General features: G+C 38.7%; 1 protein-coding gene across 2 annotated transcripts; it reads left to right on the forward strand.

The window, feature by feature from the left end:
• Positions 1-9,313: 9,313 nt before the first annotated feature.
• LOC117147043 (splicing factor 45) lies at positions 9,314-10,949 on the forward strand. Of its 2 annotated transcripts, none has more exons than XM_033313792.1 (3): positions 9,314-9,499; positions 9,555-10,554; positions 10,614-10,949. In XM_033313792.1, exons 1-3 carry the CDS (start codon positions 9,383-9,385, stop codon positions 10,706-10,708), a joined length of 1,212 nt encoding a protein of 403 aa, XP_033169683.1. In that variant the 5' UTR covers positions 9,314-9,382; the 3' UTR covers positions 10,709-10,949. The 2 variants fall into 2 exon arrangements, with proteins under 2 accessions (XP_033169683.1, XP_033169691.1); XM_033313800.1 differs by having other exon boundaries at positions 9,338-9,499; positions 9,598-10,554.
• Positions 10,950-18,095: the final 7,146 nt, after the last annotated feature.

Raw genomic sequence — 18,095 nt, forward strand, 5'->3', positions numbered from 1 at the left:
AAGATTAAAATACCGCAGTCCTTGACTGCGTGAAATGTCGCAAGACAATTCGAGGACCGTCTCCTTGACGGAGAGCGGCCTACTTCGGTGGTAACAACAAAAAATGCTCCTAAACGGAGTAATCGGGCAGCCACACCGAGTCACTCGTATGTGGTCCAAGCCGGCAAAGCGGGACGGGCTAAAAACCCATTACCGCAACTTGGGCCCGGGGTTACCCTAACGGTAAGGAGCTGAGCGGGGCCAGAACGACGTGGTATCCTCGTTACCTTCAGCAGGGCAAGTCACCCGCCGAAGCTTTGTCTCTGGCCAAGACACCACACTCGCTAGAGCAAAAGCCCAACTCTGCTTCGAAGCGAGCAAACTCCACCCTAACGCCACCGACGGAAACGCCTAAGAGGCAGAAGGTGGAGAAGAGCAGGCCACTGACTGCTCCCATCGATGGCCCAAGTACATCAAGGGCTGCAAAGGCAATCATATGCGGTCGTAACTGGGGCCATTAAGGTTGCGGTCGTACCTCTCACAGCTCGAGGACGCACTACTGGAAGAGATAGTCCTCTCCGGTTGGGGTTCTCCAATTAACTTTGGAGGAATCCACTTCAGGGTGGGTCACCTGATAGTGGACTGCCGCAACGCAACCACTGCTGAGTGGCTGCAATTAGCAGTCCCCAGCCTCAGTAAGTGGAGGGGTGTCTCCCTGGAGGTAAGGATAGGCGACGTCCTGCCATCGTCACACAACATCACCATCTTCTGCCCCAGGACAGGGGACAAAACAACAAAGTGGATCATGGAATTGATCAAGAAACAGAATGACTTGGACACTGAGAACTGGCGTCTCATATCAAGGAAGAATGAGGGTGGTGGCTTACTCCTCAGCCTTGGCATTGATGACAACCCATGCGCCAAGATTATCTCTAGTGACCACAAGCTGAGCTTCAGGTTATGAGACATCTCAGTTTGTGGTCTAAAAAAGGCCAAAGCGATCAAATCCGGCACAAGACAGGTCAAGACTCCTCGAATCTACCAGTCTCCGCGGAGAAGGAGAAGCCCAATAAGCTCTCCGAATCCAGCGAGGATCTGGCGGATGATGAGGATGTTGATGCGACCATCATCGAGATGGGGGATCAGACCCCGTTATCCTCTCAGGAGCTAGGCATGGAACTAGACCTGCTGAGTAATGAAGAAGCCATACCGGCGGATGGTGATCTGGGTATCTCCAGATCAGCAATTTAGACGATGGAAACGATCATCTAATGGTCGGAAGTACAGGGATAGCTCAGGTGAACATCCATCGCGCCAAGGCGGCCTCGGCTGTGCTGGCAAGGATGTTCACCAAGCAACATCTTGGGCTAGCCCTGGTACAGGAACCCTGGTATAACCAGGGAATAAAAGGACTGTACGTGAAGACCGCCAAGGTGATTTGGGATCAACGGGCCTCTAGCCCTAGAGCCTGTATCCTGGCATGTAGAAGTATTAATTAGAATTTCTCACGCGGGACTGTGTACCGTACTGTGACTGAACGTGAATACCGCCAAGGTGATTTGGGATCAACGGGCCGCTAGCCCTAGAGCCTGTATCCTGCCATGTAGAAGTATTAATTAGAATTTCTCACGCGGGACTGTGTACCGATCGTGGTAGAAGATGTGGGAGCAGCCAAGAAGACTGTGGTGGCATCGGTATACTTTGCCGATGACGAGGCGTGCCCACCGCCCGAAATCACTGCACTGGCAGAATACTGCAAGAGGACACACTCACCCATCATCATCGGATGTGATGCAAATGCACATCACGTGATATGGAGCAGCAGAGACGTAAATCAAAGAGGTGAGTCACTCTTAGAATTTATCTTGAATAACAATCTAGAAATCCTAAATGTCGGCAATGTTCCGACATTTGTTACCAGGGTAAGATCTGAGGTTCTGGACATCACACTTTTCAGCAGATCAGTGGCTTCGCATATAAGCGACTGGCACGTATCTTCTGAGGAGTCAATATCAGATCACAGAATTATTCGTTTTAACATAGGGCTAAATCTAGAATGCAGCGAGCTTAGGCGCAATCCCAGGAATACGAACTGGGAAGGGTTTAATGCCTCCTTACTGAGGAATCCAGCTTCTGGGGTAACCGGGAAACTCCGTACCACTCTAGAACTGGAGGCAGCCGTAGAAGATATTAACTCGTGTCTTACTAACGCGTTTAGAGACAACTGCTCCCTTGGTCGAGCCAAGAGGGAAAAAGATGCTCCATGGTGAAACGACCAATTGGAGAAGTTACGGAAAGCGACCAGGCGTCTCTTTAACAAATCAAAAAGAGAAGGGAACTGGGATGTCTACCGGAATAAACTGACCATGTATAACCATGAGATCAGGAATGCCAAACGAAGGAATTATAGAACCTTCTGTGAGGCAATAGTAAGCAAATGCGCAAGACTTCACAGAGCAATCTCCAAAGAAGTGCCAGAATCAAATCAGGCACTACGTACGGAGGATAACTCACATACTATAGGAAGTAAGGAGAAACTTGAGCTACTACTGTCAACTCACTTTCCGGGAAGCACGCTTCAAACGGATGGGAATACACCGGTAACGGCACAAAGTTGACCGTGTGCTACTGATTGGGCCAAAGCAAAATCTATAGTAACAACGGAGAGATTAGGATGGGCAATTGGTACATTCCAGCCCTACAAATCTCCTGGTCTAGATGGCATTCAGCCAATCCTGCTACAACGAGCGCTAAATCAGCTTGCAGTGCCGATCAGGAAAATACTGATCAGCAGCCTAGCTTTAGGACACATACCTACTGCCTGGAGTATAGCAAAAGTGGTCTTCATTCCAAAAGCTGGAAAGAAAGACATCACTGATCCGAAGTCGTTCAGACCCATCAGCTTGACATCGTTTTTGCTAAAAACGTTGGAAAAGCTAGTGGATGTCAGCATTAGATCCACTCTGCTTGTAGAGCATCCGCTCCAACGGACGCAGCATGCCTACAGGTCGGGCAGATCAACTGATACTGCCCTATATCACCTGAAAAGCCTTATTGAGGATTCACTTACTCATAAGGAAGTGTCGCTATGTGCCTTTTTAGACATACAGGGTGCATTCGACAATACCTTCCATGAGGCTGTCAACGCATCCCTGGCAAGAAGAGGACTAGATGCAACAACCAGCAGATGGATCAAATCACTACTGGCATCAAGGCGAGCCATGGCCACTATAGAAGGACAGTCGTCCATAGTATCTACCACAAGGGGTTGCCCCCAAGGGGGTGTCCTCTCGCCCCTCTTGTGGAGCTTGCTGGTAGACGAGCTGCTGGACAGACTGACCCGCAGAGGTATACTTTGCCAGGGCTATGCTGACGATATTGTCATTATAGCCAGAGGTAAATATGAGGAAACACTCTGCGATATCATTCAACTGGGCCTCAACATGACCAGCGAATGGTGCAAGGAAGTAAGCCTGAGCCTAAATCCTAGCAAAACTGTTATTGTTCCTTTCACAAATACGTACAAGCTACAGAGAATGAAGGCAATAACCCTGTCAGAATGTCGCATAGAGGCCAGCAAAGAAGTTAAGTATCTTGGGATAACCCTCGACTCCAAACTTACCTTCAAAACTCATGTCGATAACACAATTGATAAATGCACCAGAGCATTTTTCACGTGTAGAAACATTAAGTCGTGGGGAACCTCACCACGCATAATAAGATGGCTGTACCTCATGGTTGTCAGACCCATACTTACCTATGGAGTAATAGCCTGGGGTGATAGAGCACGCCTTAACACCACAAAGGTGAAACTTCATAAGCTTCATATTGTTATTGAAATGAAACGGAAAGCCACCCTAATAAGAATTGAAGGAGCAGGAAATGACTGCAACCTTACAAGAAATGATGCTGAAAGCCTAAAAAGGGATATCCCTTTGCTGATGCAACCAGTGGATGAGATGCCAGCTGAGCACAGGTTCGCTCAGAACTTCAGCACTCATCTCAGTAATAAAACCAGTTGGACAACCCTGGGGAAAGTACACCCTATGAAACCACAGACAATAAAGTGGTATACAGACGGATCCCTCACCGATGAGGGAAGTGGGCTGGGGGTTGTAGGCCCCAGGTTAAAATACCACGAATCAATGGGCAGATACACCAGCATTTTTCAAGCTGAAGTCTGTGCTATTGGACGCTGTGCCGAGTTTAATCTGCAAACGAACTATCGGGGTAAGGACATTGCTATACTGTCTGATAGTCAAGCAGCCATAAAGGCGCTCAGCAAAGCTAAGATAACATCTAAGCTAGTAAATGAAGTGGGGACAGCCCTAGACAAACTGGGAGCTGTCAACAAACTCACAATAAGGTGGGTCCCGGGATTGTGTCCCGGGAAATGAGCTAGCGGACAACCTAGCCAGGACTTGGACTTCAGGGAGATCTTTGAGACATGAAGGAGTAGTACAATAGATCAGAATGGGTCGCAGTACACATAGAAAACCACTTAATAATAATAATAAATAACCCTCCCAACTAGCCCAAACCATAGAAGAAAACATAACTTATCTAGAACTTAGCTCAGCCCTACAAACATTAAAAGGATCAAAAATAGCTCCCACACAACAAAAAACAGAATAACAAAAGTAATGAAATATTCAATAGCCACATACCACATGCCTAGAAAACAAGCCTAATCATCCCAATCCTCAAGCCAAACACCGACAAAACGAAAACTTCCTCACACCGACCCATCTCTCTCTCACTGCTGTATAGCAAAAACACTTGATAAAATAATAGCGAAGAGACTCTGGTGGCTAGTGACATACAACAATCTAATTAACGACAACCAATTCGGATTTAAAAAAGGCAAATTGACTTCGGACTGTCTACTCTATGTCGACTATCTCATAACGAATTTAAAAATGCACACCTCCCTCGTCACTCTTAATTTTTTAAGAGCCTTTGATCGAGTAGGTGTGCACTCCATAATCCAGCAATAGCAGGAATGGAAAACGGGCCCCAAAATAATGAAGTACATTAAAAACTTCATGAGTAACAGGAAAATAACTGTCCGCGTCGGTCCGCATACATCAAACCCATTACCCCTATTCAACGGAATCCCCCAGGGTTCACCCATATCCGTGATACTATTCCTCATAGCATTCAATAAATTATCCAACATCAAATCCCTACACAAAGAAATTAAATTCAAGTTCGTTAAGCATACAAAAACTAAAAAGAAAAAAACACCAATAATAGACCGAACCATCAAGCTTAGCCTAGAACTTAACCTACCCTACAAACCAGTAAAACTCCATAAATACAGGTCATCATGGACCCTCCCCAATATAATAGACACATCACTCAGAATCCATAAGATAGAACAAACATCTCCATATCAATACTGAAAATAATACGAACATACAAAGAATAACCTTAAAACACATCATTTCATATTCACTGACGGTTCAAAAATTAATTACACAACATCATTCGCCATTACAACGGAGACAGACATCTTGAAATACGGAATACTGCCTCCATATTCATCCGTCCTCACCTCCGAAACAATCGCCATCATAGAAGCAATAGAACTTAATAAAAACCGAAGAGGCAAATTTATATCTGTTTCGACTCCCTATCAGCAATAGATTCAATCCAAAACACAAATAATAGCAACTTTTACCCAAAATTAAAATAATGTGGATTCCTGGCCATTCAGAAATAAAAGGAAATTAACTAGCCGATCAAGCTGCAAAATCAGCTAGCAATATGCCACTTATCCTCACCCCAAACATAAATACCACAGATATAAAAAAACAGCTTAAAGTCAACCTTGCGACAAAAAAGAAAGAAAACATAATTAACTGCAGTCCATGGTACCAATCTATTAACACGAACACCTCACACACATGCGATTACCTCAAACAATCTCACCCAAATTGGACCAGACTCGACCAAATAAAAATAATACGACTTCGACTAGGACACACAAACATAACCCACCCACACTACCTAAATCCCAATTCAATACCAACATGTTCGTTTTGCCAAGGTGATATTTCAATAAGCCACATATTAAACTCATGCCCATCCCTCCTACAAGCCAAACAAGACATTTAACAACACCAACCCTCTAGACCTTCTTAGCAAACCCAATCCAGATAACATACAAAAACTCATACTTTTCCTCAAAAAAACCAAATTATACCACAAAAGTTAAAAACAAAACAGGCAATTGTACATAACAAGCCAGCAATTAGTTAGCAAATTAGATATTAACAAAATTAAAATATAATAACATTGTAAATAAATATAGATGTAAGCCCCGTGGCCAATGCTATACTATCTAAGTTAGTATAGTTTTGTAAACTATTCTATCTATCACAATAAAAAAATAAATAAATAGCCCAAATGACAATTATGATGAACATTTTCACGCTTTTATTATCAAAACTTGACAAATGAACACCTAACAATCGCCATCTGGAATGCTAACGGGCTTTCACGCCAAAATTTTTTTTTATGCGTTGCTTTGTTTATCATAATCATTTTTATTACTACATTTAAAATAAAATTCAGAAATACCATTATTGTAACCAAACAAAAACGGCCAGATCTAGAAAATCTAAATACTGAAAAAGATTTTTTAACAGAATTAAGAGCGCGCCAACTTTTTGATTATCCTTTAAAGTTCTCTTAATCCGTTTGCTTAAAGTTGAATATATGCAGAGCTCCCGATTTTTTGAATTTTCGCTATATAATCGAGTCGTTTTGTTGAAATAGTAAAATACGGAAATATAGCGCAAATAGTATTTGCGATAAGAGGTGGAAAATAATCTCGAAGGTCATATATATATAAGACCCCATTACAATTGTAATGGCCTCCCCGAGGTGTTCCCTGTGTACCGAGTATTACATATAATTAATTATTAACATAAATATAAATATGTAAACGGTGGCTAATTCCAGCGGCGATTTTAACAAATGAATTTAAAAAACTTGAAAATTATAATAGTCGTTAAAATGTCTTGAATTTTTAATTATTATTTTATTTCATCATATTGCTACGAAATTGGCAAAAACTCCAAATATGTAAATTCGTTTCTTCTTCTATACTGGTGAGTTGGCGAGACACTGAGCCAGTTGCGACATTTGGGTTTTGGCAGCAATCTTAACGAGTGGCGGTAGGTGAGGCGCCAACGTGGCAGGGTGTATCGTCCACGGGATAAGGTAACGCTCGGCCTGGGACCACCTTTGCCGACCACTGACTCAACTGTCCCTTCTGACCACGCCAGGTCCTTGTGTTATCCTGCTCCGTGGAACTCTGCGTTACTCCGTTATTCGCCTGGAGTGATTGTCTTTGTATGTCCGCTCACTGGCTGATTCCCTTCTGCGTCCTGAGCGTTCTCACTGACCGTTACCTTATCGACAGGTGCGCGTTTATCACGGGTTGACGGGTTGACTGTTCGCGTTCCACTTACTTTCTTTCCGCTCTCACTCGTGGATCTCTTGTCGACTCCCTGGTATAGCTCTCCGCGTTTTCTAGCTGGCTGCCTCGAACTGTGCTTCCGCTGCACCGTTCGACCTCCGTGCCCTTGGCCGTTCAGATCTCGAGTCAAATGTCCAGGGCAGTACCGTTCGTTCACGGTCTCTCCGCTTTGTCGGGGTCCATAATTTCCTATTCGGACTGGCCGCCTTCGGCAACGCTCGCATTCCAGCCGTCTTTGCTGTTGCTAAGCAGCTCTCCTGAGTTGGATTTTTTGGGAGTTTTAAGACTCCTCACAGTATTCAGCTTGCGACGTGTAAAAAATTAGAGGAGACACGATGCCTAGGTAACAATTTCAGATCGAAACTTTATTCAATTTATTAGTTGAAAAAATGAACTTAATTTTAATTCTGTTATGATGCTCACAGTCTCATATTAAAGTATGTCTGCAGTACCATTTTACTAACATTAATTATATACAATAATATATAAAAGTAAACGGTAGTTAATAGTTTAAACCACATTTAAAAATAAAAGGCAATAATTTTTTAAATCATTTCGGAACGAAATTGACGAAAAATTTATATATGTAACTTCGCCTCTTAGATCAAATTAATATCGGTTCGGAAATCGTATTCTAGCGCAAGTACACTAACTAACATACTAACTCGTTTATTCTTTTAACACACAAAAGCAAAGAGTTATATTTTTAGATTTTACACCCTAAATTTTACGCCAGCGGAGTAAGAGCATTTTTGGCCATAATCGAAAAGGTGGCTGCATAGTGAATAACCAATTTGTGGCCGTTACGCATCTTGATATTCTAATGTCTTTGTTCAGACATTGGCAGTGCCTATACCACATGCATCACTCCATTGGCAATTTCATATGATCTTGATCAACGCTAATCTACAAATCTCCTTAAATGGCATAATAAAAATGCTTAGATATGCAAAACTTACGAAAAGCAGATTCCTCGCAAGAATCTTCCTGTACTTCCCTAGTCGATTTATTATGTTTTAGACATCCAGTAACTATACATTACTGTTCCATATACACTGTTCCACTCTATACATTACTATTCCACACTTTATCTCTACTCAAACCAATATAAAATCAACAATTGTTTCGGCTTAACAGACGACGATCTAACTGGATCTCTCGATCATAATTTATCATAAAATTTAGAATGGTCAAAATTTTATGCTTGTTATGCTTTCATTAGAAGTTTAACTTGTGTGAACTATTGGAAACCTTTACACACAGTTATTCTGTTTAAGCCCCAACAACAATCTACTGAAAATAAGTAACATTGTGCTAGCTTAGTAGCGTTTAAAGTTTTTTGTTCCTATGTATTCCATGATAGTAGTACCTTATTGTACAAAAGTAATTAATTGCCTTTTTTCAAGTTATTTATTTTGTAAGCAAAGAAAAATAGGGAAATGCGACTTGTTATTAAACACTGTAACCTCTTCTTCTTTGTTTTCTTCAATATCAATAATATTTAGCGTGTAAATTATAGACTCTAGTAACTGTGACTATGCCTTAGAAGCAAATATAACACCTATTAAAACAGTGAAATTAAAAACAGATTACCCATGTAATTGACTTAAGTTTCAACATAAAATAGACGCATGCGATTTATTTTTGTTATAATGAAATATTTTTAAATATTATTATAGTATTGCAAATATGCTTATGAACAGTGTATCTGTAAAAATTTTATTATTATAGCTCACCTGTTCTTGCCCGATAGGACATCCTTTTTTTGTAGTGATATGGCTCTGTGTGAATCGGATATTAAGTCGAACAGTTGATAGTCATTAAATCTATCGGACTTTGAAAATAAATAAAAACATTGTTGATGCTCGTAGTTATCAATATCTTAAGGTGGTGCTATTTTTGATATATTTGTTAATGGATTTGTATGACGGCATTGATACGAGGGCTCGATCTAGCCAGATTGATGGATGGTCTTCGGGAATAAAAATGTTGCAGACCCAGTTGGCAGTAAAAATGGCTGTCAAAAAGCCAGTGAGTATACAATCGGCTGAAATAGACTATACAATTATGAATACACCCTATGCAGCTTATGACGCCAGTGGTTAATCTAAGGTCCAAACGCCTTGCAGAGCCAGAAGTTACTTGTTTTGCTCCAATTACTACAGTTTTATCCAAGCCATTAATAAGTGGCAAAGCCCTACCATCCATACTGGAAAGTATAAACAGTGGTGGCTGGGACGTTACTGATGAATACGATCCGCAATGGCCAAATGAATATGAAAAACTTAAAGAGAAAAGTAATGGCAGTGACAATATTCGAGCAGGCGTAAGTGATCGAGAAGATCGAGAGGACAAAGAAAAAGATCGGAAACGTGGACGCGTCGGTCGTCGAGAAGTTTACAGAGACGAAGTCTCAGGCCAGAATCTGAAGCTCAGCGGGTTTGGCCAGCGGCAAAACGATGCTGACACATACTTGCCATCTCCGGGCCCTGTAGCTAAACAGGGTGGTGCCACAATCGCTCCCCCTCCTTCCCTCCAAGAAATGTCTATTGATAGTGGTTGTGAAGCCACTAATACAATGTCGTATTCTGCCAGCTCGGTGGCCGCCAAAATTATGGCTAAATATGGGTTTAAGGATGGTCAAGGCCTCGGAAAATCGGAGCAGGGCATGGCAATGGCTCTTCAAGTAGAGAAAACTTCCAAACGTGGTGGACGGATCATACACGAAAAAGACGTTTTTCTGCCACCCCTGGCATTGTCGCCACCTGCTATTTGCTCCCAAATAGGAACAAGTCCTAGCCACAAGGCCATGCCTCCTCCCCAGATGGTAGGCACGGCGTCTGAGAGTGGTGACATCGGGTACAGCATTACGGAGATTATGAAATCACCAAGCAAGGTTGTTCTTCTACGCAACATGGTAGGACCCGGGGACGTTGACGAAGAATTGGAACCCGAGGTAAAAGACGAATGCAACACCAAGTACGGAGAAGTGAACAGTGTCATCATTCACGAATCGTTCGGAACTGTTCCAGAAGATGCAGTTAAAATATTCGTAGAGTTTAGGCGCATCGAAAGTGCCATTAAAGGTTTTTATATATATGTGAACTTTGTTTGGCAAATAATTAGCTTATATTTTTCATTGCAGCTGTAGTGGACCTTAATGGGCGTTTTTTTGGAGGACGTCAAGTGCGAGCGGGGTTTTACAACTATGATAAGTTTAAATGTTTCCAATTATATTAGGGCTAATACAGCCAAGATTGGATTTATTTTTTTTGAAGTTATCAATATGCCGAAAACATTTTAACCGCACAAAACTAGTCTTGTAAATTTCTATTGATATATCAAAAACATTTTGGCCATTTGGTGGTGGGGGGGTATGATTATTGTGTAAGCCACCACCCCGATTACATAATTAAAATAACAAAGTAGAATACCGCTGGCACTTAGATCTTTGACCGTTGGTTCGACCGAAGACGCTAGAATAACAAGATGCGTAACGGCCATACATTGGTTTGGCACTATGCAGCCACTTTTTTGGTGACGGCCAAAATTGCTCTCTTTCCGCTCGCTTACGCTAAAAGCGTAAGAAATCTAAAAATAGTATTTGCTTGCTTGTGTGAGTAAAAACAAGAGACGAGAACGCGTATATGTGTGCGTGTTGTGCTAGAAGCCGATTTTCGGGACGAAATCAATTCTAATCGAAGAAACGAATTTACATATTTGGGGAGTTTTTACTAATTTCGTTAGCAATATGATGAAATTGCTCGTTTTTTTAAATATCAAATCGGAATATAAAAACAAAACTGAAACTGAAAATCAATTTCATTTACATACATCATATTAAGTCAAATGACTTAATAAATATACTAAATAATTAAAGCAAATACAAAGGAAATTATTAGAACTACTGTAATTTAAAACATAAATTTTCCAAAAAGAAGACATTACATTGAGAAATAACTATTATAGAATAGTAGAAAATAGAAATTTATAAAATAAATAAATATATGAAAACTGTTTATTGCAAAAGTCATATCTTCAGGCACGAAGTGCGGACACAAGCACTCAACAATCATTGTCTTATTAATTTTTCACACGTCGGAAGCTGAATACTCTAATGACAAATATTCTAATGTAAAGTGAAATTTTTTTTGAAATTTTTTTCGTGATATGTAAAACATATATTATGTATAAGGCAATGCAAAACAAGAATTTTCCGCATGGTGCCAATTGATCAAAAATAATATAGATTTAAAGTCTAAGAACTTCTAAGGTGAAGGGCACCTTATGCTCAACGCATGAGCATACGTGTGCACACATACAGTTGTCTGCTATCAATGAGTAAAAAAGATGTGTTCGCTGTAGCGCTCTCCGCTCTCGAGCAAAAATTCGAGAGAGTCTGGAGCCACGCCGAAAAAATCGTGTGCCACTTTTTGGTGACGGCCAAGAATGATCTATGCCCGCTCGCTTATGCTGAGAGCGTAATCTAAAAATAGAATTTGCTTGTTTGTATGAGTAAAAACAAAAGACGAGAACGTGTATATGTGTGCCGCTCGAATTAGTGTAACGTGTAACGACGAAATAAAGGGATGGAAGACGAGAGTACCTGTACTTGCTGGTGCAGGCTTTTAGGCTCTAGCTCATGGCGTTGGGTGTGGTGGTCTTGCTTGTACAGATATCTTTTCTTTACATACATTAATGAATAAGATCCAGAAATTGATCGTGCTTACTACAAAAAAATAGGGGAGCTAGTATACAAAATCGGAGGAAGCAAATTAATATATTTGGAAGGGGACAGTTCTAAAACAGGAGGAAAAGCTTGAGAATTCATCGACTGCGAAACACCGGTGGAATCGTGTTCGCGGATTGGCCTACCCTACTTATGACCACTTTCCTTAAGAGCATGGTCCCTTTGGTACCCTACGTCGGGAGAAACATCAGCCAAATCAGTATTTAAGTTTTCAGAAAATCATATTTTCTGTATTCGTGGTTGATTAATAATTAATAACGATATTTATAACTAAAAATAAGTACATAATAAAGTAAATAAGTAGATAAATAAATACGAACTAAAGTAAGTCGAACAATCTAAGGCAAAGGGTTTTTGATTTTTTTTTTTTGGTATTTTTGCGCATTCAGAAAAAGGTTTATAACGTTATTGAAGAAAGTTTGATTTAAAGGGTTAAATGATACTGGTTTCTAGATATATATTTACGAGAAGGAACAAAGCATTTATTTAAATTCTCCCATAATTTCCAGGGAAGTTTTCTTCTCTATAATCTTGTTCCAGGAATTACTTTTATTAGTATTATTGTAATAAATTATTAAAGAGAAAAATAAAAAAGGAAGTGTGACAGTGCAATGTCATAATTGCCCTCATCGAGCTCGATGACCGTAATACTCATTTTGAATTTTCTTTTTTTCGTAAAGACAAATTCACTATTAAAAGTCACTATCCGAATCTTCTTTTTTGTAAAGACAAATTCACTCGAGTTAACGCACCAAACTCGTGTCTGGGCCCATAACCAATTATGCGTGTTTACAGCACAGAAGTATATTGGTAACTAAACTCAAATTATGTATGCTTGCTGCACGCAGGCAGCGTAAGAGTATGCGAACAAATAGTAATCGCCGATCAGTAGCGAAAAAACTCAAAAAGGAATTAAATGTTGCTCGCAGGCAACTTGAGTGTTTGAGTACAAATTAAACAATTATTATGTTAATTCAAATAATAATTATTCTTCTTTATTAAGTGCATCAGAATACGACTGATCCCTTTTGAGCTCTGTCTAAAACTAAAGTACAATTTCATATTCAAATATTTATAGCGGCACGTCTGCCGCTATTTCTGTCAACGTTGCGCCTCATGACTTCTCTCAACACCACGTCCAGAATGCTAACGCTGCGCCTGTGGGGGTCCGTTTACAGTAACCGCAAATTCCGCTGATTTATCGCAATAGATTCGGGCCGGATACTGACTTAGCATTCAGTTCAGTATAATTGACCTTACTTATGATAACTTACACAAGTAGTTGAGTGATTCTTACATACACCGTTGTTCATTATATATATTCAACAGTTTTTAAAGAAATAATCGATCTATAATCAGGATACATTAAAAAGGATACAAACAAAAGGTCACAATGGGAAATAACTTACAAACTACAATTAATCGAATTATTTTGTCACAGCTGTTATCAACTAGATCAAAAAGGGGAATAAATGAGTTAGGCACTGTTTGAAAATGGTTAGCTGGAACTCCGGATCGCGATGACTTCATTAAAATACAGAATAAAATAAATGATTTAATCGAAAACAATAACCAACAAATTATTATCAATTCCAAATTGTTTAGCGAGATAAAATCACTTTCTGATCATTTTAAAAACATTTTTATTGATCAAGAATTGCCGTTACAAAAACATCGTTTACGATTGTTAACATTCGACTTGAAAACATAATTGATACTATTGCACTGGCAAAAATTGACGGACATTAAAGAAATATTAAATCCGCAACAAGAGCCTGTTATTATTGCAGATTCCATGGATATCTCTGTATTCAAAATTGCACTACATAAAGAACTCTTAATTATTTATATCAAATGTAATTTGATAATAACAAATAGATGCGAAATTTATTATGCCAGATCCATTTCATGATGGAAAATTACAAATAAGGTCGCAAAATGCGAAAATACTTTTTATGAAATATCTAATTTTAAGAATAAACTTTTTAATAACTATGGTATTTTAAGTAAAAATAAAACATGTTTTACCCTCTTACTAAATGAGAGAGAGAAATCTATTTTCACTAAAATAAATAAAGATATCATTCTAATAAATGCAAATAATATTGTAAACAATTCTCATTTAGACGGTCCATATTTAATAACTTTCAACGGCACAACCACAATACACTAATTTAGAAAACAAAATATGATCCAGAAGTCGATTTTTTTTTGCATAATGTCTACATTTTTATGTCAATATATCGTCCTTTAGCAATTATTTTCTAATAGAAAATTAATCATAAAAATAAAAACCAAAGACAAAATTGACCGAAAGCTTCAATAATTCGTTTTATGAGCTTTTAAAGGTGAAGTGTTAAAAAGCTGATTGAGAGAATGCAATTCCCGAAAAATTATTTGCTTACTTTTGCACGTGGTACGATCGTTAATACGCATCAATAAATTATGGTAAAATATGGAAAATAAATGCCAAGGTATGATGTTTTTAACGTATAGGTAATATATGTGTAGTTGTACTGTTTTTGTGTTGTGTAACGTCCAATTTATGTGTATTTTAACAGAAAATTCTAACATTGTCCCCAGTGTTTCGTGGAGTATAACTAATTTTATGACAATTTCTGACAAAAGTTAAAAACGTCAGTTTGTACCTTTAACTATTGTCTTTGACAGTGAAGTAATATATTTTGCCCATTTTGGCTCGTTTTCTTAAAAATTTGATTTTATATAGGCAAGATCGAGTTCAGACATAGCGACCTCCTGGACATTTTGTGGCGTAACAATAGGCAAATAAGTTATGTTTCAGATTACGTTTATTCCGCATTCAACAACAATAATCTGGGATAGAAAAAGACAGAAAAGGTTTACAAAAAAATAGTACACTTTGAATTATTTATTAAAAGAAAACTGACCGAGTGTAACAGACAACTAGCCCGATTTATTTCTAAACATACCAAGTGGATGGCGTCTAAGATAAGAATTCTTGTTAGTGATTTTGAAAACTCCAAGACACTCCAGCAAATGGGACGCCGAAACTTATCTTACCAAAATGCAGGAGAAAGATTAAAAAGGAAACTGAAAATGCGAGCCCGGAATAAACTTTACAAAAGTTACCGACTATCACATGTGTGTAAATATGTGTTTAGACATGATAAGTAGGCAAACTATAAATATGTTTTATTTATGGGCTGCAATAAACATGTCACGGGACAGCATAAGTGGCAACTACAGATAAGTATGATTGCAGAGGCCTATTGCCGGAGTGTCAAGAGATATGACCACGCGGGAGGTGATTAGCGCAGTCATAGGCCTCAGACATAGATTTAAGAATAAAACTCAGCTGCATTTACCAACCCAGACTGCGGCGTCTTACAAGCGCTGCATTATATAATTAGATGATAAGAACCTATGTAAGAATGAATATAGGGCGAAGCACTCGCAGCAGCGAGTCAGTTAGATTCAAACACCCGAATTGAACTCATTTAGTGTACGCACAAGTTTATAGTGTAAACAACATGCAAGGAGAAATAGTCGGATCAATACGATGAGTGATATTTTCCACAGAGCGATTGATTCCTCGGACCCACTATTATCAACAATTTGTTTAAAAAAAAGAGAGAGAAAAAATTGGAAAAACCACTTCCGAAGGCAGTAATAGTCTTTGGAAATACAGTCTAATTTTAAACCTGATCCATGAGACAAAATATGGGATTCACATTCTGATTCGAGTTCAGATTCGGAAATTTATAATATATCGAAAAACATAAATATATAGAACTAGAAGAAGAAGAGGGCGATTATTTTTAAAACAACAATATACACACTTTTATTAAAAAAACAATGAAATTTCTTTGATTCCTAAGTCATACCAGTAGTTAATATGGGAGGCAAGAGAGGGCGTGGTCGCACAGACTCCAAATTTGTGCGCAAACTATTTGTGATTTAACAACAAAATGTACAAAGTTTCAAGTCTGTAGCTCAATTTTTAGACTTTATGCCAAAAAAATCGAATTCATCTTGTTATTATAGTGTAGCATATTGGACTAATCTACCCTAAAAATACAATAAATGATTGGGTATAACTTAGCGTCAATACATTGTGACACTTTGTCATAATAAATATAAATATACAGATATACAAAAAGACCACCAAAAACTACGTAAGCACTCCAGCGCCCCAGTAATACGATCTAACGCTTATACATAAGCCGATCGCGGAGCGTGGGAATGCTGAGCATGCACTTTGCAGCTCAAGTGGTCAATGCCTTCTGCATACATATGTATATGTATAAATATAAGTAAGAATACATAGATATAAGCAATGTATGTGCGGGTTAGCTGAACCCAACTTCAGCACACTTTGATTATTCAAATAAAGAACCTCGAACAGAGCAGAAGCAAAGCTCTTCTTTTATTAAACATACAAAATAGCACCCCTGCAAATAGCACCATTCCATATGGCGACCGTGACAGGACGATTGCAGGACAATTGAAGGACACAGTGTTTAAAGTGTTAATAATTACAGTCGACTGATTCGACTATAAACTAAATAAATTGATAAATAAACATGACAACATAAAACATAATAATTGATGGCGGAAGAGCCACAATTCTCAAACGCGCAGCCCACGACACAAACGGACTTGCCAACGTTGGAAGAAGCTCTGCAGCAAAATCCTGCAGATGGACCACGCCCACTCACAATAGCTGAGTACCGGGCAAGGCAGGAAAGGAAAAAACCAAGGGAGCACAAACGCTCCGGAAAAAGGATAAAACTACTTAAACAACGCCGACTGGTCAAGGAGATGACCCAACTGGCTAAGGACGAGGCATCCCGACAACGCTACAAAGAGCGTCTTGAGGACATCGAAAGCAAGATTTCGCAAGGTGCGAAACAACGCAAATGGGCTGCATAAATAAATGCCAATGCCCCAATTTGCCTTAATTTTAATTTCTAAACCCAAGCCGATGCGGGAAACCGCTGCTTGAAAACACTAATATCTGTTAGGCTTTTTACTAACAATGCGGTTGGAGTATTTTTTTTATATTGTAAACAAATATGTGAGCCAACCACATTTATTAACAACTAATATTTCCACGTCTCCGCTACTGAGTATATATATATATTCAGCTGAAAAAAAATAAATTTTTTTTTAATGACAGAATATAACAATTCTTATCTTCATTAAACGTAAACATTTTTATTTTTGATTTTCTAGAAGAATAAATTAATATCATAATAAGAGAAAAAACTCATAAATAGAAAAAAAAACGTTTCACTGAAAATAACCAAAAAAAAAAAAAATGGGATGGTTTAGCGATTCTAGTGAGGCAAAGGACAATACTGCCAACGTAGTTAATAACGTAAAAATTATAGATCACACAGACGATATAAATGCGTTGTGGATCTTATTGCTGATCATTACAATAGTACTACTTCTACAATTTCTGCTTACAATTTATGTTAAGCATACATAACAAGATCATCAAAAGACGTTATATGAATAGGGCAAATCGTTTAGACCAGATTTAAAAAAATAATATGGATTAGAAGAAAGCTTAATAAAAACTTTTTTTTTTACCGACAAGAATGGAATGGAGCGAAATAGCGATACGAATAGATGAATTTCGCTTCAGGTTCGATAAGTCTTATAAATGTATCAATAGAGACGCAGTAATAAAATCCGAAACTTTGAAAAATCATATAGAGATATTAGTAGGAGAATATAATAATATAGTTACATTAGTAAATAAATATGCAAATAGGCTCACATCTGAACATAATAACAAATGTTTAAGGGTTATAAAATCCCTAAACACAAGATTAAATAACATCAGAAAAAGAAGGCATATTCTGCTAGATGTACCAGAAAGTCTAA

The sequence above is a fragment of the Drosophila mauritiana genome, chromosome 2L, assembly GCF_004382145.1.
Source record: "Drosophila mauritiana strain mau12 chromosome 2L, ASM438214v1, whole genome shotgun sequence".
NCBI lineage: Eukaryota > Metazoa > Arthropoda > Insecta > Diptera > Drosophilidae > Drosophila > Drosophila mauritiana.

What these genes read in the sequence shown, in the direction of transcription:
- LOC117147043 (XM_033313792.1), top strand. Translation starts at nt 9,383, where the DNA reads ATGGATTTGTATGACGGCATTGATACGAGGGCTCGATCTAGCCAGATT. An exon ending in AAATGGCTGTCAAAAAGCCA is followed by an intron (nt 9,500 to 9,554) that starts GTGAGTATACAA and finishes CACCCTATGCAG; the next exon opens with CTTATGACGCCAGTGGTTAA. An exon ending in CATCGAAAGTGCCATTAAAG is followed by an intron (nt 10,555 to 10,613) that starts GTTTTTATATAT and finishes TTTTCATTGCAG; the next exon opens with CTGTAGTGGACCTTAATGGG.